This window comes from Boleophthalmus pectinirostris, unplaced genomic scaffold (genome assembly GCF_026225935.1).
Source record: "Boleophthalmus pectinirostris isolate CB_2022bp ecotype Guang Dong unplaced genomic scaffold, ASM2622593v1 HiC_scaffold_12, whole genome shotgun sequence".
NCBI lineage: Eukaryota > Metazoa > Chordata > Actinopteri > Gobiiformes > Gobiidae > Boleophthalmus > Boleophthalmus pectinirostris.
Window position 1 is genome coordinate 27,846,806 of NW_026571018.1, and position 23,665 is coordinate 27,870,470.

The 23,665-nt window shown below is 38.2% G+C and overlaps 1 protein-coding gene across 2 annotated transcripts in view; it reads right to left on the reverse strand.

Annotated features, from left to right (window-relative positions):
• Window positions 1-13,081: 13,081 nt before the first annotated feature.
• The window catches only part of LOC110158459 (replication protein A 70 kDa DNA-binding subunit-like), a 55,806-nt gene continuing 45,222 nt past the window's right edge, over window positions 13,082-23,665 (reverse strand). For both annotated transcript variants that reach the window (XM_020922956.2, XM_020922957.2), the window contains 2 exons: window positions 23,502-23,588; window positions 13,082-13,752 (listed from right to left, as the gene is read on the reverse strand). In XM_020922956.2, the coding sequence (XP_020778615.2) occupies window positions 13,645-13,752; window positions 23,502-23,588 (195 nt within the window). In that variant the 3' untranslated portion in view covers window positions 13,082-13,644. The remainder of the gene's footprint in view (window positions 13,753-23,501; window positions 23,589-23,665) is intronic.

Consider the following 23,665-nt stretch of genomic DNA (forward strand, 5'->3'; position numbering starts at 1 on the left):
CAGGACTAAACCAGGTCTAAACAATATGACACCTAACAGTAGGGTGGACATCATTTAAGGCAGCATTGATTTCATACAGAACTCATACAATAATATTTTTTATATGCTTAAGTAAAGACTGGGCTTTTTATTTTCTTTTAGGAGACAAGATTTCCTAGTCTTCTCCTAGTGCTTCTCTACAGCAAACAGTTGTCTGTTAATGGAGACTTGGGCTCAACAGACAATTTGAAGAGAACAAACAAGAATTGTCAGGATGTGGTTGGTACATTCATGTTGTTTTAAAAAGCATGACAATGTCAAGTAATCCAAAGTATTCAGATTACATTACTCACTTTAAGTAATTTAATGGATTACGTTACAAACTACATTCTGGGGTATGTAATCTGTAATCTGTAGGGGAATACATTTTAAAAGTAACCTTCCCAACACTGGCAAAAGGTAAACGGCGCATCAGATCCTAAAACTCCCTTTTTAAAAATACCCCTGTATGTGTAAACGGGCCTTAGAGGTCCCCATACGCCACCTGTGCTCACGTGACTCACCTGACGTGATCCCAAAGATAAAGGCTAATATGGTGGTAATAGACTAATATAATGGATGGCAGTAATCAGTGGATCTATAATAAATGATCTTTTTACACTCCCATATGTCTAAACTGTTGATGGGTTTCAGATGACATCACAATATTCTAGAGGCCATAATATATAGCTAAAATTATTATTAAAATGTAGCTTTCTGTTGTAGTACAGTGAGTTCTTGGGTGTAGTCACTAATAAAAATGCACAGGCTTTTAGATATTTAAGGACAAAATGCAATAGAATCTTAATAACCATAACTAGTAACACTAGTAACTTACTCCCATTAATATTCCGCTACAACCATGTAAAAACTCTTGACAGGTTTATATTTAGTTTTACACTGAGAAGAAACAATAAATGAAGACTACATTTGCAAATATTGTGGATTTTATTAACAAAATATGACATTACGTTCATAGACAGTATAATCTGACAAAAACACACTTAAATAAAGATGTAACAAACATTTACAGTGTGACAGACTTCAGCGTTTTTGAGTCCAAGCCTCAAACGAAGAATACAAAACTCTGGCAGCCATTTTGAGTTTGAGCAGAGAAGCGGTTCATTGGGTTTGGCACTGGACTCCTGATCGTGGGAATCTTCGTCCTCCTCGTAGATCTCTCCCTGGGGCTTCCTCTGCTGGTCTGCTCCTCCATGTCGTCCGTCAGCATCACGTCTTCTCTGGGAGGTAACCGTCTCTCCAGCTGGTACATGAAGTGTTCAGGGAGCCAGGGGAGCTCTGGGAATTCAATCTGTAAACAAAAGCACAATTAAGAACACTCCTACTCACATAATAGGACATATGATTTATAGTGCTGTCTGTCATTGAGAAGCTGTAGACAAAATTGTTTTTTTACTGAAATTTGAACAGTCAAAAGCACTTCTAGAGACTGTTATTGCTTGCATCAGATTACTAACAGTTTTAACTATTTTAAGCAACGTTATAATGCTGTCACCTCCTCAAAAACATACCTGGAGTTGTGCTTTGTTTCAGTAATCCTCTAATATTAGTCTGTCTACATTGCTACAACTCAAAACTCAATCTAGTGCTACTGTAGCCCACCTAAACCCAGTGTAACAAGGTAAGATGCATTAGAGTTTATGACTAACTCTAAACTAAAATCAAATATAGAAATCAAATTACTCACTGCACTAGTCCTATATTTTACAAAGCATACACAATAGTAGAAATTTACTGAGGTAGCAAATTATAAAGGAACACTTTAAAAGGTAAACAGGTATTAAACAGTTAATAATTGTCTCTTATAAAACTGTGGGCCCACTGACCACTCACTTACACATTCATTAGTAAGTTATAATGCAGTTATAACCTCTATTGTTGCAGGCCTGTGCGGTGCTTAGGAGCAGCGAGGCCCAAAACTGAATGGCCACTTCCCTCTATGAGCCAAAATAAAAGGTTTAAGTTACCTGGTTTTGTAGTGTTGCTTTGTGATACTAATAGGCCCGAGCAGAGGAAGCTGGCAAATTACCAATAATGAATTCATTTTGCTGTGATTGGTCTAAGAATTGGTCTCATTTTTTTTTTTTTAATGTAACTTCCTCAGGGATGTCCGCCCACTTGCTTTGAATATAAGACACATGTAACATAGACCAGGCGTTTCCAACCTTTTTCTTCCCGTGAGGTACTTTTACAAAATGAAAATTCCCGAGAGCTACTAGTTTTAGCGGCCACAAGAAACTGAGTATATATAAGAGCCAGGACGAGCCTTAGAGGAAGTACAGTTACATGCCTATAAAACATAAACCATTATCCACTCAATAGTGTACAAAGTTAGTTGTCAAAATGCTATATGTACAATGGTAAATGGCATTTAATTAATCAAATTTGACTTATTCAGCACAATACGTGTAATTCAGAAACCTCTTGGCGAGCTACTTGGAAGGGGGTAGAGAGCTACTGATAACTCCCGAGCTACAGGTTGGAGACCCCTGACATAGACTGTATTGTATGTATGATCAGTGAAGGCTATGGCTGTTCTCTGAGTGCTGTATTCGTGCCTCAGCTGCACTCTCACATAAAGGTAAATCTACACACTTTATGGATGCATTAGATTTCACGCCTCCTCCTCGTGTTCACAAGAGCAGGATGCACAAAGGTCCGACTCTCGTGTCAAGCAGCATTAAGGTTTAAGGATCCCACAGGCATGATATTTATGCAGCACCATGTGATCTGCTGTAGGCTATGTGTTGTATACAGGCTCTCACATTTCAATTACTATGTGCATTGATTTCCACACACATACATCAGTCAGCAATGAAAGGCAATTGTCACTTCTGATCTGTCAAACCAACGCATTAATAAACACAGCCACATACACATGGGCTGTTTTCTCTCTTCCTGCTGTTTCACGTGCTCCTCCACTCTCCGCTCATTCTAAATCGCCCAGGGGTGCACATTTTGCTCTTTACCCACCTCCCAGACGTGCTAGCACCCTACCTGTCCACCCGTGCGCGTCTCACATTTGACCAAAACTGAACAAAAACTCCACATTATAAAACTTGTTTCTAATAAAGCCTTTATTTTTTTATATCTACAATGTACTAATGATCTATTCACTAACAAGAGGCATTCACAGCATTACATTTTTATCAATGTATGTATTTATTTACATCATTATTTACATCTGGAATGTTGTTATGTGAAAAGTAACTGGGAGCCATTTTGCTGTTAGCCTCATAGACGTGTAAATGGACGCTGAGTTCCAAATAGAAGGTGAGAATGGGGGCGCTTTCAGCTCCATCGACTGGCTCCAATTGATTTTACATTGAAAAATTGTCATCCATGTTTGTAATTGCTGTAGTGAGCCTTGTCATTTTGGTTAAAATGACTGTATTAACCGACTCTACGTGATCCTTTTTATTTCACTATTTTGCCCATAAATAAATTCCTTTTCCTAACTTTGCACATGGCACTCCCTTAGTCCACTTCTTTATACAGTCTATAGTTGGACTACTGTTGAAACACCCTATATAACACTTTGGAGTGTTCACTTTTCCTTTTTTTTCCTAATGTCACTGAGAAGATAATTTGACTAAAGCTCCTCCACACTTCTAGTTCATTCATCGGAAAAGTACATAACATTTGAAAAAAAAAGTAGTTGCTTCCTCGCTTACTGCCTTTTGTGGCTTACACATTATTGATACGGCGTAACAAATGCTACGCGGCGCACCACAGACAGACTGCAGCCCTCCCACCGCGTGACGACGGACCAGAACACCTGTGCTGCTCTCGGTGGACACGTGTGGAAGTGTGCTCATACACAACATACTAGTGTATCAGGGCGGCAGCAGCAGCAGCAGCAGCAGCAGCAGCAGACAGCGCGCAGGTCTAAACACCCCTCTGAGACTCCTCATGAGCTGTAAGTCTCCACAAACTGTCAGAGCTGTCTGCGGACACATGTGGAGAACAAGAGCCCTGACTTCAAAGAGAACATCTCCAGCAACAGCAGACAGGTGAGGGAGATGGAGAGAGGGAGAAAGTGATGGAGGGAGAGAAAGAGAAAGAGAGAGAGAGAGAGGTGGACCACAGAAGAGTTTAATGTTTGGTAGCTAAAAATCAGAACTTGTACTGAGTGACTACTGACAGACTCAAGGTCGCATCTGTCCTCGAGTTCAGGAATGGTGTAGTGATCCACTTTGATTTACACTATTTTCTGATCTGTTATAATGTTGTTTCCTCATCAAAAACAGACCTGGATTTGTTTTGGGGTTTTTTTTGTTTCATTCACACATGTTTAATACACAAACTCTGCATATTTAGTCTGAGTTCTCTCTTAACAGAAAACACCCTCTTCTCTGTTCTGTTTTTTTCAAGCTTTGCACAAAAACACCACCTCTATAAAAACACATGTCTTGTACAGCACTTCAGACAATCAAATGTACACATGCATTTTAGTAGCACTCTACACAGTACAGTTAAACCCGTCAGTGCTCAGTCTTGCCTAATTTCAGAAGCTAAGCAGGACTGGGGCTGGTTAGCACTTCAATGAGACACCACTGGGAATAGCAGGAGCCTCAGCAGTGTCTCTATACTGTGGCCCCAGGCAGGACACAGAGCCTTGGTGGTGTCTATTTGGAGTTCGCCCATTAACCAACCAGCACCAGAACCACAACACACAAAGAGTCGGTAATAGGGTGATATACAAAGCAACTAAAAGTATAATTATGGTAAGAATCACATCTGAATAACCCTGCCTAGGAAACATTTGGCAATAAAAATAATATGAAAGTAATGTCTCATTCCAACTATTATCTTTTGTCAGTCCATTATTTATTTAAACCAGTCGCCGCTACTGAATAATAGATTGTTTTGACAATAACCTTAGCAAAATAACTGAATAACTAAGCATGCTACAGTATTTTATATATTGTTATTGTTTGCCAGTCACAGGCTTTGAATTGTAGACGCAGAAAAGCAGAGTCTGAAAAGAGCCACTTTAACCGTACAGTCTGTCCCTGTACCTAAGAGACTAAAGATGGGCTTTAACATTATACGAGCAGAGATATATGTAACTTCTGTTCTATAGGAGCAATTTACATCCATGCACTTCAGGTCTGAGAGAGCAGTTTTTCTCTCCAGGTTAGATCTTCAGTAACCTGTGAAAGCACTGGGCTATGTTTTCATGATTGTGTTCTTTTATCAGGTAAAAATAGTCATAATTTGATCAACAGAACGCTTGACCCCCGTTTTACACTGTTCACTGTGCTGTCCAAAAACTACAATGAAAATAACTAGTTTTAAATTAAAACAACATGGATTCTTGTGAGTTTTTATCCATGTTATAATGTTGTTTTGTTATGTCATTGAAAGCATAACTGAAGTTGTGTTTTGTTTCATTCACATATTTGAGTAATCCTTTATTATTAGTCTATCTACAGCTCCAAAGCTCAAATGCTCAGCTGAAATATGCAGAATATGTGTGAATGAAAAACACAAATCCAAGAATGTTTGTGATGAGGAAAGAACATTATTGCATAGATCAGAAAACAGCATAACACAGGCCTTTTATTTCAGCATAAGGAATAGTCAGATACTATTTTTATCAGGGTCAGAGTCTCCACAAAACTTCTTTCTCCGAGATGGTTGTGCAAACCCACTCAAAAAACACACTGTAAGAACCATCTCCTCTAGTTAGTCCGAAATCTTTGGGGTCATAGGTCATCTGCTCTTAAAGATCACCTCGAGAGTTTCTAACCATTCTGTTGTGTACTGCACGAACGAATAAACACTGAATCTACTGCACTATAGGAAAAACGAAGAATGCTTATGCCAATGTTTTTCTTCTGGTGTTATGCAAGGTCCTCTACATTTTTAATACTTGCTTTGTTTAGAGTCAGTTTTAACAATGTTTTGCTCCCCCCTTTGGGTTTTGCGTGGGGAATTATGTTTCAGCACCATGGACAGCGACCAGCACTGCTTCACCCAATGTCAAGGTAGAGCATAAAGCATAGACATAGAAGGCAATTACTAGGATTATTTACCACTTACCACTTATAAAATGTTAAAATGTACACTAATAAACATAAGTAATGAGGACTATATAACAAATACAAGATTATGAAGCATGAACCAAAAAAAGGAAAAGGAACAAAATCACTTTTAGCATCTTTACTCTGGATTTGGAGGTTGTTTCTTCTTCTTCTTCTTCTTTTAATTTACTATTTGTTTTTAAAGTTTTGAATTAACTGGTCCAACAATATATTTTTGATCTCACCCAAATTTACCATTCTGTCTTCTTGCTTGTATTTATTTTATTGCATTGTTTTATTTTTCGGTTCTGTTGGTTTTATAATTATTATTTATTGTAATTCTTTTTGGATGTTAACTTTTTCTTAAAGGTGCATTATTCAGCTTTTTGCAGTAGTGTCGACCACTTGTTGTTTCCGTGGTGATGTTATTGCCTTGCCTGGAATGTTCTGCAGTATGGCATTAAACTTATCTGTCTACACAGTGAAAAATGGGGCGGCACGATAGCAAACCAGTTAGCGCTCTTGTCTAAAAAGGAAGGTCCTGGGTTTGATTCTGGGGCAGTGTGGGGCTAGCCAGGCTGGCACCACCTAGTGCCTCCACTCAATTTCATTTCTCTCCAGCAACTAGGTCAGGAATCGGAATACACAAAAATGCTGGAAGTGCAAATTCAGGCATCATCCAATCAGAGAAGAGCCATACATTCAGTGTTGGCAACAATTCCCAAGATTGAGGATTTAAAGCCGGAACAAAGAGAATCTTTGGTGAATTTTATCAAAGGGAAAGACGTTATTGCCCTTCTTCCTATGGGATTTGGGAAAAGCTTAATATACCAGTTAGCCCCGTTAGCGGCGCATTACCTACGTCACGACCAAATAGCAGTGATTGGTTAAAATGCAAAAATGTACCCGCCTACCGTCAAGCAAACGGATCCTAACGCTGCGAGGTCAGATGGTTTCTATGAAGTGAATCCAGCTGATGAATCAGACTAGTGTGGGGCCTTTCTGTGTGGTGTTTGCACATTCTTCCTGTGCGTGCAGAGGTTTCCTTGGGGTGCTCACGTACAATAGGGTCTCCTGTGGGCCAGGAGATTCTTAATCTCAGCAGGACTCTTCTGGTTAAATAAAGCTCAATAGAAAAACAAATGACACAAGAGAATTTTGAGCAATAAAACCACCTGTAGTATGTTTAAAGCTAGAATGTGGAACTTTCCAGAAAAAGCAATAACATGAAGCAGGTGATGGACTGTCTACTAGAAAAGCTACACAGTGCACCTTAAACTACACAGGAGATATGGTTATAAAGCAAATCATTAATCCTAGTGCCTCAATATACAAGTGCATAAAGGTTTTGCTCAGATTGATCTGATTTCTTCAAAGTAGAGGCATGTTTGATGTTCAGTTAAAAGAAAGTTAGCCTAGCTCTCATAATCAAGTAAAACATAACAACTGTGTACTGGGCTCATCATATTTCAGAGTTGAAAGGTTCAATATTACTCTATTTTCTGATCTATGATATAATGTTGTTTCCTTCGCACAAATATACCTGGAGTTGTGTTTTGTTTCATTCAGAAGTTTAACACAGAAATGCTGTAAACAGAAAACACTCTGTTCCACTTTGTGATGTCATGTGGTAATACAGGACTCTTTCCATTCTGTTTTTAAACTCCGTACACCTTCACTAGAATCATTTGTACAATTTCAGCTCAGGAATTGCCAATCTCTGTTGAACAAAAGGTAAAATGTAGCAGTAAACTACCACCTTATGACATCACAAGGTGGAAAAGAGCATTTTGAGCTCTGGAAATGCAGGCAGCCCCATAATGCAGGATTGTTCAAACATGTGTGAATGAAACAAAAACACATGTCTGGTATGATTTGGATGAGGCAACAATATTATAAAATGGCTTAAACTTCCCAAGAGTCTTTAAATAAAAATAATAAAAAGCATTAATGCAGTGAATAGAGAGATAATACGTTCAGAGATCGATTTAGTTCCAGGTTTATATGAGTTTAAAGCTTTTAAAACTATTAATATTCCCAGTGCAGTTTGTCATTGTTAAATTGAGTTTGATTTTTGGAGCGCTTTCTGTCTCCTGTGTGTATTGTTACAGCACACTGAGGAAAAGCAGCAGTGTGCCTGTGTCTCAGAAGTGACAGGAAACTCATTGCGGTTGTGTGTTTGGTGTAATGAGGAAAAGTGCACCCTGGACTCAAACTGCTGTGGATTATTGACGTGTGGTAATAGTTTTAGAGGAACAACAATGAACCCAGACAAGCATGAGGTGTTACAGACAACTATCTAAATCCACCTTATTTATACTGTCATGTTTCAGATGGAATCACAACATTCTATAGCCCTATCATAGTTAAAGGTCCTATATTGTGCTAAATTGACTCTTCTCAACTTTCAGGCACGTTAGAGTGTTGTTACCTTCTCACAAACAGACCTGGAGTTGTGTTTTGTTTCAGTCACACGTTTGAGTAAGCCTTTATTATTAGTCTGTCTACACCTCCTAAGCTCAAAATGCTCTGTTCCAACTTGTGATGTAATGTAGTGTTTTTTCTTAAATTAAAAGCCCAATTCATTAGAGATGTAGACAGGCTGACACCACCTAGTGCCTCTGCTCAATTTAATTTCTCTCCAGCGACTAGATCAGGATTGGGAATACACTAGACGGTTTGCAAGAACCTTAGAAGTGCAAGTTTGGGCACCAGCCAATCAGCGAAGAGCCATACATTCTGTGTTGGAAATGGTTGCCAAGATCGAGGATTTAAAGTCAGAACAAAGAGAATGTTTGGTGAATTTTATCAAGGGTAAAGATATTATTGCCCTTCTTCCTATGAGATTTGGGAAAAATTTAAAATACCAATTAGCCTTATTAGTGGAGCATTACATCACGACACGTCATGACCAAATAGCAGCGACTTGTTAAATAATAAAAAGTACCTGCCTTCCATTGAGCAAACAAATCCTAATGTCCGAGGTCAGACGGTTTCTACGAAGTGAATCAGGCTATTAGAGATGAGCAATTCCAAGTAAAAACACAGTGAAGCAGATCCTGTATCATCACATGACATCACAAGGTGGAACAGTATTTTTTTGTCTGAGAGAAGAGCTCAGCCTAAATATTCAGGGTTTGTGTGTTAAACATGTGTGAATGGAACAAAAGACAACTTCAGGTATGTTTGTGATGAGGAAACAGCATTAGAACATAGATAAAAATAAATAAATAAATAAATAAATAAATAAAACATTATATTGGCCCTTTAATACAGATGTGAGTCAGCTGACATGAATGATAGAGATATTTCTTTTGTAATATAGTGGGTTCCTAACTGTATTCGCTAATAGGAATCATCAGGTTCAACATTTGTAAATTTACTTTTTGGATATTTCATGAAGTACAATGTAATCAGAAAGAGGAAAAAAAGGCATCATTACAGTGTAGGCTTTGTAAACCACCAACAGCACATTTTCTAAGCAGTTTGTGGTTCACATGGAAATTTGGATAACAGAATGATCTGTGTGTGACAAATTTGACTTTTCTTTAGGTCAGTTAAATTTAGTTTAAACATTTTCGTCATGTCCTAACAGTAGCGTGTTCAGCCACAGTACACAAGGATGGAGAATAAAGAAGAGTGCAATCAGAGGCTGAGAGAAGAGTGAGTCCTTGTGCTGTACCTGTGGAACAGCTCTGACAGTTCAGGGCTACACCTCTGACACACTGTGGGCGTTCGATTCATTCAGACGCACCTTGTCCTGCCCCCACCCCCTACACACATGCATACATACACACACATACAAAGATTGTTTACGATTCCTGTGTGTATTACTGTTTAAGAAAATTGGAGAACAAAGTGAGTAGAGAGAAGTGGGCGTATGCTGTTGGCGGTAAAAACAGGGATTGAGCGGCAATATGGTGTCTTGAAAATAAGAGATTAAAGATTACTCAAACATGCATCAATCACTCCAAATACAACTTCGGGTGAGTAAATGATGAGGCGAAAAAACTATGGTTAAAAGCTCAAGTAATAGGTCTGCTTTAAGTCACAATCAAGATTACAAAAGAGACATGTTAGTAGTTTTATTGAGCAGAGCACAGGCCTTTGTGAGATAAGAGAGCCTCTGATTGGCTGTGATCAGGGCTGCAACCTCTGCCATTACACCTCTTCTCCATTTGTCGTCCTTGTAGCGCATACTTTTGAACAGATATGAACGCAAAAGGTCCCCTGTTCCCTCAAAGAAGATATGAAGCTTTAGCAGCGCTTCACTCCTGTCTCTGATAAAGTTCTCAGAGGATAATATTAAAATATGTTTCTTATAATCTTTCCCACTGTCCTCGAATGTCTCACAGTGGCCCGGGGCTGTGGACTGACGCCTCTCAATCAAGGGCGTTTTAAACTAATCTGACTTTGGGATGTCCCTGTTCTTTTTATATTTTATGAACAACTGCACCTGGTCATGTCTGAATTCAAATCATCTTCATGTAGAAATGGTTTAATCTTCTTATCATGGCGTTTGATTTTTAAATTGACATGGTTTAAAATAGACGACCTTGGAGGTAGAGAAGCAATTTTCTTTGGCAAATAGTTCATCTACAGAGAGATTTAAAGTAGTATGAGGCAGCTCACTTTTACATTCTTTTACTGAATGTCCTTGACTGGAAACTAGGGGTGACAGAATGACCAAAAACGTATGGTTAAAAGATAATGTTTTCTCAAATTAATGTTACCTGAGAGGAAAGAAAAAGTACTGAGTGTGACAGCTAATGTAGTATATAAACATTGTTTAATTAGTGGTATTTGCAAACAGAAAAAAATATATTTAATGGTGCACTATGTAACTTTTGTGGGGGAAGGCCAGTCACCTGGTTGTCTCCAAGAAGATTTTCTTGCCTTGTTTTGCCTGTTTGCGTTCAACAGAATGGAATTAAGGGATTCCATTGGACCAGCAGGCTAAAGGGCATGTTACAGGTCAGATCTGTGGAGATCATGTGACTATGCTCACAGTATCAATGTATAAGCAGCACCAAAAGCAACCCTATAATTAAATACAACATCATCTGCATGTTTCCATGGCGATAAGTTAAGTTTAATACCATATTGTAGGCATCATGTCCCCACCCACTCTCACCCGCAAAATGACACAGTGCACCTTTAATAAATGTAAGAATGAAGGGCCAAGGTATTAGTTCAAATGACTTGCAGGTATCAGGTAATCATTACCTAGCTCTGCTATTTGACTTCATAAAACCGGCATTAAAACGTGTCAAATATGTGCTCATTTTAAGTGAGAGATCAGACATGACCTTTTGACGAGATAAATAGCAAGATATTAAAAAGTTGAGAGAAAGGTGGCTGTGACTTGAGCAGAGCAATGTGTTTGTCCTAATCTCCCAAGGGTGCTGCTCTTGTGTCGGGACATCCTGTGGCTCTGGGATGGGAGTGAGTGCTGAGAGGAGCACCTGCCAACAGGAACAGTGTCATGCCCTTGAGCCAGACACCAGCACACAGGCCAAGTAAAAAGTATACCAGTTTATCAGTCACATAAAGAGACTGTGGCAGATATTTTAATGTCATAAAGTAACCTTTGTTTTGCCCCAATACGTGTAAAAACAGCTCCTAGGGTCAAAAAGAGACCGCTGCGTGCTGTCTGCAATTTATTTTGGATAGCCCACTGAGATGGTAATATTGCTTTATAATTAGCATTACTTTTTCAAAGTGCTAATTATGAAGCACTTTTACCAGCCATGAAACATGAAGTAACGTTAGTGTGCTATTAGCATGCTAATTGTTGTTAGCCGTGGCATGACAGCAATTCTCTGCTCTGATCTGTAAAATTTGTGAAAGCACTCATCACTGAATAATTAGGATGCTTGGAATGTAAAGATCATTGCAAACAGTAAGGCCAGATACTGGAGCTGAAAAGGAAAAAAGCTTCCATTTAAAGATATCAATTTGAAAGTAGTAGTTACTTGCATGAATGTAAGAAAAAAAAAATGCTAAAAGCTTTTCATTGTGTAATTCATGCAAAAAATAAGGGATTTTATAATGAATTCTACATCAGTTATTCATTTGTTTATTCGGCAGTAGTTCACTAACATCCTGAGTGTCCAGTCCTTTGCTAGACTTTTGTTAAGATATTGGCCACTGCAGACTAGAAACAGACCAATTATACATCTAATTCTTCACATTTCTAACAAATTGGTGTCAAACTTGGCCACATCTGTACAAGAAGTGTTTGCACAGAACTTTTAAGGACAATTTTTGCCTAGTACATCAAACACACACTGTCTAATATCAGGATCTCAGGTTTTCAGAACCACGGACAGCGATAATCACCACTTCAGACAGTAACTCACCAGCTTCTCGTCTGTCCACTCAACCAATACCTGGGAGGAGTTTAATACATTTACCACTTGATAGTAACTACGCACCAGTTAGCCTTAATGAACCATGAACAAAGACTTAAACTGCATTGTGTAACTTTTCTGGTGGAGAGTCTACTACCTGGTTACCTCCATGGAGATGTTACTGTTCCATGGTATGACATTGAACTTATATATCTGCATATTTGGTTATTTATTTTGGGTGATTCTATTGCTCAGATTTTATTTATTTAATTTTATCATTAATTTCTTCTGTGAATAGGGGGACTCTCCACAGATCTGAACTGTAATGTAGCGTAGTTTTGTAACCTGCTTGTCTCCCTTTGTAGAGGGAGACAAGAAGATAGCGGACCCTCCACTAAAAAGTTGCACAATGCACCTTTTTCTTAAGAATGATTCAGGCTTATATCTATTTAATAAAAGGTGTTAGGGTTAGCAGTTTAGGTATTAAAAAGGCCATTCTTAATCATTCGGTCATTATGAATTTAGTCTTTGTTTGTGCTTTATAAAGTGTTAAGTGCAGTATAAAGTGTTACCATACGTATGTTTTTGTTTTAGTAGTTTTGTTTTTTTGTTATGGCTGCGTTAAAAAGTAATAAATTGAAAACTCAAAACAAGACAAGATAAAAGAGCCTTCTTTAATCACACTTTTTAACAGTATTTAGGAGGCCCAAAACACTTCAAATATGATCACACTGTTAAATAATTATTGAACGATCTTTAACAATAATTATAAAACTCCACAAAAATAAGAAACTCTTAACAAGATTAAACAAAAGTGACACAACTCTGAATATCTCAGTTCGGAGTGTTCAGAATTTCTGTCAGCAGATTTCTGTGATCTGTTGCTCATTAACTTGAAAATAGAAATGCTTTAAAACAACAGTGACAAAAGAAAAAAATCAGTTAAATGTACAATAAAATACTAGTGCAACTTCCGTAATGTATGCCCATGCATCTGCAATGACCCACTTTAAACTGTTCAAACAAGTTCTTTCCTCCAAACAAATGTACCACAGATGGTCAACAAACACAAATGAACAGTAAATACCAGTCTCTTGTTTGGCTGTCATTTTCTTTGATGATTCACACCCCCGGCCTCTAGCTGCTGCTGCTTCTCTCCGATAGAAGAAACTGGACCAGAGTCACATGAGCAGCTCTGATTCAGCCCTGTTTCACTGAGGGGGTCAAGTTGAGGCGGACATTTTGTGGATGTTTCTGATGAGTCTGCGGCTGTACTCCTTGTGGTCCACCGGGAGGATTTCCAACACAGTTACCTTCACCCGGGTCTCATCCTACAAACAAAAAGTACACATGTAACCAAGCGGAAACAATAGCTGGCACTCACAGAACAAAGCTGCAGTGTTCTCTATTACAGTAGTACAAACATGACGCACAAAACTGGACTTGAATAAAGAGTGAATAAAGCAGGTTACCTCTATACCCCTTTTCGTGTGCATCATTTGTCACCTGTTTGTCTCCCTGGAGATGTTATCGCTTTGCCTTGAAATGAAATGCCTCGTCAACTACAGTCATGTCCTGCTGATTGATTGGTTGCCGAAAAAGAGGCATGGCAAAATCTCTAGAAACTATTATGTATCTCTATGATGTGAACTACACTCACAATCAAAACCAAAGGAAGTACAAGAAAAGTATTAGGAAACAATGTAGTTTTATAAAGACGCGGCTTAGAAGATGCTTTCCTGTGGTGTGGCTCCAACTGAGCACTGCTGTGATGTCCAGGGGTCCAGGGCACAGATGACACAGAGGAAGGGCGCTTTTGTCTGGAGGACTATTCCTCTCCTCAAACTACTCTGATACATGATCTGCTGACCCTGCCTGACCAGTTGACCAGTCATCCTCAGTGTCTCAGTCAAAGGTCTCTGGCACTGAGACCTTTGACTGAGACACAAAGGCGATTGAGAAGTGCACAGTAATTGTTTCTGCTGCAAAACTTGAATTTCCCAAGGATCAATAATGTATCTCTAAAACATAGATTTAATCTGCCGTGTTATGTACAAAAATGTATAACTACCATATTTTTTGGACTATAAATCACACTTTTTTTCATGGTTTGGGTGGTACTGCGACTTATACTCCGATGTAACTTATATTATTATATTAAAATGTACTATATTAAAATTTTCAGACTGACAGCCGAGAGAGGGCACTCTAGGCTCGTATGTCAGTATCTAGTACTACTATTACTCCTGTACCATTGTCGCACTGTACTGCGCATGTCTCCTGTAGAAATAGCCGCTGTCTTGCTAAAAATAGTGAAATATTCAGCTGAAAATGGTAATCGAGCAGCAGAAAGAAAGTTTGGAATGAGCGAGAAACTTGTGATTGACTGGCAAAAAGCGGGATTGGAGAACACAGCTTCACGGCAACCGGGCGAGTGCATCATGTAACTTTCCTGGAAGTCACTGGATGAATTGACAAAGCCTGAACTTCAATGACAATTGAAACCATCCTGTCGGGATTCAGAAAGGCTGCAATAATTCTAACTGGAACTGATGCTGAATCTGATGACAGCTACGCAGAAGAGGAAGCAGCGCTCTGTTTACATCATGGATCTATGGTTTATCTCTGGAGGTTGTGTAGAAGCGACACCAAGGAAGAATTCAATGGATTTAGTGATTTGGAGTGAGACTGTGAGTTTGGTAAACTTATGTTATGTTGTTTATGCTATAATTATCTGAATAACTGTTAATATATTATGTTAAAATTAAATTAAATTATATTAAATTAAATTATATTATATTATATTGCATTATATTAACACCTATTCAGCCTGTTGTTCTCAATTCTGTTGTTATTAGTATAACTTGACTTTCAAGATGAAATGTCGGTTCCTGGTCTCTGATTTTACAAAATACATTTCCCCAAAAAGTGCGACTTATATATGTTTTTTTCTTTTTCATTGCGCATTTTTGGCTGGTGCAACATATATTCTGGACCGACTTATTTTCATTCTAGAAAAAGCAACAACATTTCAAGAAGATGGAGGACCCTCCACTAAAAAAGTTGCACAATGTACTTTTTTCTTAAGAATGATTCAGTCTTATTTTCAGGTAACTTACTCACTTCTCCTTCCTGCTGTCCTAAATAAATCCTTAGAAATCTAAATAAAATGATTAGTCAACTAAAACAAAGTTTGGTTGAATAAGACACCATCAGCTGATAATCGACAACAATAAATGATTACAGCCCTAGATATTAGTGCATTAAACTTACACTCTTGCATTTATTAAACTACAGATTTAATAAAGAAACTTAACCTAATCTAATCCATGCATACTTGGATTCCCACTCTTGGCTCTTCTGTGTTAGACTGCATGACACTGCCTTTTCACTGATGAAGAAGTAAGAATTAATTTCTATCACATTCATAATGCAGACTTAATCAATTAGTATTTCAAACAGCTACCAACACCTCCCCTTTCCTCATCATCTCATATGTGACCAGGCATCATTAGTATTTTCAATTTGGGATGTACCTCAGGATAGCAGGCAAATGAAACTTTATATGTGGTTGTCAGGGCGTGGGCAGCACTTGACAAAAGGTGACAACTTATTCCCAAGAACAATGAGCTGTGAGAGGGAAGCCTGATTCATTTATGTGCTCAGATAGTTCCAATCATGTTTAGTTAAAAAGGTGTCCCAAAATTCACCTCTATTCATGGAAAGCAATTAAGGCTGACAGAGCTGGAGACTAGAATTTTCCACCAAACTTCCTGATACCATTGAGTGACAAAGACATGCACAGCGCACCTGGAAAGAGGCTCTGGCTCACAACAAGTAAATGAGTTGATTACGTATTCATCATGCGCAGTAGATAAAAGATGGGGAGTCCTGCTGAGGAGACCAAGAGAAGCAGAAGAAATGCTAAGGCACCTGCTGGTTTGGTGCAACTGAACGCTGGGTGATAGAGAGGGGAGGAAAGTTAGTTTAGATCAATAGAAAATAAAAGGGTCAGGCAGGTAAGGAAAAAAATAAGTTTTTATTTAAAGATGCATTGCACAACTTTTCTTTTGGAAGGGTCAGTCATCTGCTTGTCCTCACGGAGATGCTATTGCTTTGTCTAGAATGTTCCACGGTAGAGGTTACCTAATTTGCCGCACTATAGGGTGCTCTGGATTATGAGGCGCACTGTCATAGAATGGTCTATTTTCGAACTTTTTTCACAAATAAACCACACCGGACTTTAAACGAAAAACTGTTATATGGGTCAGTCAGACTTTGTTTGGCGCATTCATGGTGACTCTGGATGTGTAGGGAGGTGCTGTCTGGGACCGCTGGATTGTTGGCTTGTTCACAGTGACTCAGCTGTTCAGTTATGTCTAGAAGTGGCACATTGCACTCACTTTTTCGGTTCGTTCCTCCGTTCTATTCCTCATCTGTGTGGTGTGATGAGTGTGGCTGCAGGTGTTTTTCGCTGCGCAGTCGCTGTCTGCTCCGTGCGTGTTTGCGTGAGCTGCAGGTGGTGCGGCTTTGTAGTTTACTGAAATTGTGCTGGGACATCTGAGTGGATTCGTGTAGAGGGCGCTCTGGATTGTGAGGCACGCGGTCGTTTTTTGAAGGGGTTGGAGGCTTAAGAGCATGCCCTATAGTGCGGAAAATATGGTAAACCCATCTATTTCAAGGGCGACAACTGTTGGGTATATTAAAGGTCAGATCTGTGGAGAGGCAACCCTCTACAGAAGTGTATTTTAGAGGAATAGAAAAACCTGTAATGACAAGCAGGGGATGGACCCTCCGACAGAAAAGTTGCACAATGCTTGGGAGATGTTAGCTTGCAAGGCCCAGACCTCTTCCCAATGGCTGAATCTCGTATCGAAGAGTTTCAGAATGATAGCACCGTTGCTGTAGCAATTAACAAAAAATAGTATACAGTATGTCCTAAAAATAGCACCATATAACAGGAAAGAAAGTTAACCAATGCTTAATGCTTTGTCGATTGGCAAGAATGTAATTGTAATACTCCTTTAATGTACTCTTAAGAATATCTTCAAACTTTAGAGAGGCATATGTAATTGATTGGAAAAGAAAGTAATTTAGGATTAATCAAACAAAAAGTACAAAAGTTTGTACAAAGATTGGTTGAGAGTGCAAATGTTACAGCTAAAAACATTAAGTCTATTATCAGCTGGGCCACAGAACATTAAAGGCTTTGCAGTCCCAAGACCTGATAAATGAATTGGGCTGCATCAGGAAGGGCATCCAGAGTAAAACACTAAATCACTGCAGATAGAAGTCATCAATGTTAAATAGTTGTCTTTTTTCTTTGCTGACCCCTTGTGATGCTAATGGTGCATTTTCTGAAACATTTCACTGCAAAGGGGTAAAACAGTAGTAGGGGAATTTAGATTTTTCCACATTAAAAATATGGAAGCCTGGCGACTACTTTCAAAAGTTCAGGTGAGGTTGCCATATAAACTGCTCGATGAACCTTCAAAACCTTCTATCCCTGGCCTTAAACCACTGAAACTCAATCCTGTCTTTAATTTATTTGAAAATATCACGGATAAAAAACTATTTCTGTGAACAAACAAAAGGTTTTTCAGAAATTGTGCTTTTGTTGTTGAAGCTGTAACACGGCTCATCCACTCTTAAGTGCTCAACTCAAGAGAATCTTCTTTACAGAAAGAACAGGATAAAACTACTTGATGTAACAAGGTGTCTGAGAACTGTGGCTATTGTGTAATGGGAGCAGCGTCCGCACAAATGTATATGAAAGCTGTTCAGAAGGACTATTCCAGTGTGACAAGGAATAACCTATGAAGATGAAAACTATTCAAAAGGCAGCATTATGCTAAGCTTTATATCATGTTATATATGATATGATGTGTGTGCAAGAGTGAAAGAAACCCCAGTGTACTACTACTGCTGCACTAGCATGTCTTTAGTAGAAATCACTTCATAATAACTACACTTTAAATGGCCTTAATAAAGCATGAAGAAAAAACAACTAACAGAAAAATCATAATAAACAGAGTTTATTAAGAATGGTTCATGCTTAGTGAGTACCTAGTAACTATTAATATCTTAACTCCAAACCATAACCCCTTAATAAAGTAGTTAATATTGCTGATTAAGGTGTCGTTATTATAAAGTGGGACCAAATCACACCCCAACTTTTAATTAACACATGATTATGTTAGAAACAAACGCAAATGAGTGGATTATATAAGATTTCACTCATCTGTGTCTAGTTTAGGTCCATGTGAAAGACTCAGACAAGTGCACCAAGCACAATGGTGATGCAGCCCGTCCTGAAGTAACCCTGACTCAGTTCATCTCGAATACACCGAACAAAAGAGAGTAGTTCTACGTGTGTTTTAATCTCTTTAACACCAGCTACAGATAAATGTGTAAAACTGGCATGTAATAACACAGTTTTAAAGGTTGGTTTCATTGTGTTCACACTGAGTACTGGTCAATAACTTCTCATGAAATAATATATTTGGCAGTATAAAGATTTTATGTTTTTATAATTAAATGTTGCTTTAAATGATGTATGATATATTCTTCTACTCCCACAACAAACCAGTTAACGACACTATGTAACTTTCTCTGCTAGTGTGTCATTTTAAACTTGTGTAATGATGTGTCTTAGGCCACATTAAAACTGTTGCTGAACTTAATAAAATAGCCATACACATGTGACAATCACATTTCATCACCAAAGGAACCAGTGAACTGAATGTGCTACATGACTTAAATACCATAGTGTGGAACATTATCAGAAATGCATCTCCATGGAGACAAGCAGGTAGCAAACCCTCCACTAGAACAGCTACATATTGCAGCCTTAAAGTACCACAGATGCTTAAAAGTGAATTCAAGGCCACAATAACTACACATACCCACGGCCCACATTTGTACCAGAACATAAAAGACGACCAAGGAAAATATCATGTTTAGTACAGCCCTTCAGCTTTCAGAAATGACTAAGAGCAGTGGCCTGTAATGCACATGGCTTTTACATTTAAAAGCTGCTGCCGTTGTTTTTATTAATAAGGCATAAAGTGTATTGTTTATGCAGAAATGTTCTAACTGCGTGGCTGCTTCCCATCTTTATGAAAAATGACTAATGCCCAACTGTTGTTACTTCATTAATCTTGTTAAGCAAGCACTGACATTTCACTATATTGCCCTATTTCCACACAGACGCTGTGCTAAATGTGTGATGTTTTTCCTCACTTTTTGTTCAAAGCTGTAAAAACAAAAAAACACGGCAGCTCTGGAAACACAGAATCTCAGATGTTCACAACACCACCTTCTTCAATCACATACTTTGAAAGGAAAACTTTGACTAACAATCACTGCATATACATTTGCTAAACAGATGAAACTTTTGAGGGAACTTCAAGTCATAATAGGCCATATGCCACTCCATTAATAGTATCTGAGACATCTTATAGTTCTGTCTTGGTTCATAACAGAAATATTGGTATACAAGGACAATAGAAAGTACAAAATTATGCACTTATGGCAAAGCATTGAGATGTAAATGAGAGAAGACAAGCCAAACAAACAAGATAAAGTTCCCATTGCATAAACATTTTCATCTAAATTGGTACAAACTGTGAAAATGTCTCACACATCATTAAGCACTTGCCTTGGCCGCCTCTTTATCCCGCTCACAACCTGTTCCATTCATTTGCCAAAATAGTAGTTTATTTTAAATCTTCCTAAAATAAGTTGTTTTCACATCCGTACTGTTACTAATTTAGCATTTGGAAAACTGAGCAGTAACTAAACTCTCAATGATAAATATGTATGTATATATTAATAAGGACTCAAATTGATTAATACATTCAGCAGTTTAACTTAAAATGAAACCTTACTGAATCTATCTGAATAAAAAATAATCACACAAGTTAGTATAAAATAATGGTCAACCTAATGATTCTGATGATTGATTGTTCTCACCATAAACTTTATTTTCATTGATTGCAGTGTAGTGAATGTTCTGTACAAAGATGGTGCCTCCATATATATATATATATGTATATTTTAATACATGCATCACAAATTTCGGAGTTCTGGTCATTGCGCAATGCATACTGGGATGGATTTTCAAAAAAAGTGAACATCAAACCGCCATGTTTGTTTTCCCGGTGGGAAAACAACAAAGCCAGTCTTTTTAGTCTTTTGAACCATATCCTTTTCTTTCTGGTTCTGATATTGTCATATTTTAGTTATGGGATTCGGACATTGTGTGGTTCTTGGATGTCCTAACAGCGGAAAACGGCTCGAGAAACAGGCTTCAGGCTTTGCGAACTCCATATATTCAAAAGGGAATCAGGTCTGTGTGACTGCAAACCTCTGTTCAAACAGTTTCCCTTCCCAACAGAATTGAAAAATAGTGAAAGGCGAAGGCGATAGGCAGTATTGATAGACAGGAAAGATGAAAAAGGTAACCTTTCACTGCCTAAATCATCCCGAGTTTGCAGTGAACATTTTGGCTTTGTCAATAGACGCATCCCACTGGGAAAACAAACATGGCGGTTTGATGCTCACTTTTTCGGAAGTCCGAAATTCATGATGCATGTATTGATCAGGATATTATTATAAAATTCTAAATAATAATTTGAGTATAATTGTCATCTGTTGTATTGGTGTATACTATTTTCTAGGGATGTAACGATATCCAAATCTCACAGTATGATATTATCACGATATGCATCTCACGGTAAGATATATATTGCAATATTTTAGAGAGACTAATATAATTGTAGATTGGGCACTTTTTTGTTTTTAAAACACCATGAGAAGATTTTGGTGTGAATTATTACTGTCATAATCCCAAGAATTCTGGTAAAAAACATATCTCTTTATGTTGTGATGATTATGGGATATGTAGTTTCCAATGTTCATAAGCTGTTGTTACTATAAAACCATGCATTTAAGAAAAGGAACGAAATATTGTGAGACTTTTGAAGATATATCACAATATTTTGGTTACTGTTACATCCCTATTCTTTTCCTGTAGAAAGAGTAAGTGTTTGGGGTTAGGGGAGTTTGAGCAGCCAGTCCTCTCTGTATACATTGAGAGTGGCTCATTTGGACCAAAGCGATACCAATGTGCAGTGGAGTGAGAGAGGTTCTGCTGAGGCTTTTATCCAGGACACGATGTGAGCTCATCCTACAGCTCAATCACGGCACCCTCAGCCTTGGTATGTGTCCCGAGTAACAAATTAGCCGCTAAATAATTAAGCTAATTAGGCTTAGACAGACAATAGCTAAATGCTAATTATCGGCTAATTAAGAGAAATGAATCCACAGCTGTATTTGTTTTCTATCCAAAGTGCACTGGCTACATCAGAGCTCCCTCGTCACTATAAGGCTAATTGAAGCGATTCTAGATCCGTGTTGTGTGACTGCAGCGCATGGGGACCTTCTAGTGTTTTGTGAGCCTGCAGTACAGCAGAGCTAATAACGTTAGGCATGCTCCTTACAAATGCATGGCTCCCTTACAACAGTCTTCATAATTAAAAGACAATGCATAATCATTTACATCAGGGAACACATTCATTTATTTATCTCCAACCTGGAAAGGCTGAAGGCTTCACTGTGAATACAACTATAATCAGATCCACAATTAGTGACATGAAGGTTTAAAGATTTTTACTCTACCGGTGTTAACAAACGGTTTTAACACCAAGTAGAGTTACTATATTCACTTACCGTTCAATATATGAAAGATGGAACAACATATTTTAGGGCTCAATATTTATCGTGTGCATAATTTTTTTGTAAAATTGGGGAGATTTGGGATATTTTTTGTTGTAATTTGAGCTGTAGTGGGTTTAACTTGAACTATGCTTAATAATTAATTCTTTCAGCTATTTATTTGTTGCAGCTCAGGCCTTTTGAATGATGCCGTCTATTTAAAAAGGTTCACTGGGATTATCTTGCATTATTGTTATTGTGTTAGTGGTGTAAAGTATTTTCAGTATTAACGTTTATCACAGTGTATCTCTGTATCAATATATCATGCTTCAAAATTTTTTATAGTGTCAGGCCTAGGTAAAAGTAAAAGACTATAATCAGATCCACATAATTAATGAAATGGTTGCTTTACCTGCTGTTAAAAATTGCTTTAAAGTGGTTTATCTACCATATACAAATAGTTTCAACTCTTGCCAATTTCTGGTATTATCTCTTAATTAAATGTGTACTGCACTATGGCCAAGGGACGTGTAATATCGTGTTCTATGCTGGCCTCAAAATCATGAGTTTGAAACCCAGCTCTGGCAGGTTGTAAAATGTCCCCCATGCTCTTCAAACACCTCTCACACTATACTGTCCTATCAATAAAGCTCAGAGGCCAAAAAATAATTATTAAGGATAAAAATATGTTTTCTTTACAACATTTAGTCTCGAGTTAGAAAACAGTCTGATTATGATGTGCTATGGGCAACAGGTGGGTGGAGCATTTGGTAGAGTACAACAGAGCCGCTAGTTAGTCTCACAAATATTTAATCATACCTTTTTAACTTAAACTTCACAAAATCCCAACTTTGCACTGACCTACACACTGATTGGAATTTTAGACTATGCCGGATGCTGCAATATTTGTTTATTATCTACTGCAGCAAAGCCCCTGAACTTCTAATGAACCACTATTGACGACTCTTTTGTCACTAAAGCAGTCTCTCTTCCCCAAACAGCCCAATATGAAAAACACAACCCCTCTGTGCCTCTTTACCTTTTACTCCCTGCAACACCGCGAGGCATCCGCAGTAAATGAGAATATTTGGGCTTTTTACGACAATGGCTGCTTGTTTGTCTGGTTATTCTGAAAGCCATTCAAACCCAACTATTATTAGTGTATGGGGGAAATTATCATAGTGTTTTCATTCAGAGCTGTCACAATCGCTGTCTTTTTGCGACAGGCACAAACCAATCAGACTGTTATGGCTAGCACACATTTTGTATAGCCAGGGGACAATGTTCCCACAGTAAGCTATTATTTAGACACTCTTGCTTTCAGGAATCTAAACAGCTGCAGTGTATTTTTAAAAGTACTCACGTTGTACGTTTCCAGCTTTACTCTGTTTTTAAAGATGTGCGTTGTGAAGGTAGCTCTCTGGAACACTTGGTTAAATGCTTCCTCGTCCTGGGGGGAGACAAAGTAGAACAAGAGCGAGGTAAATGCAAAGTCATGGCCTGCGGTTTACAGGCAGCAGTCTGCTA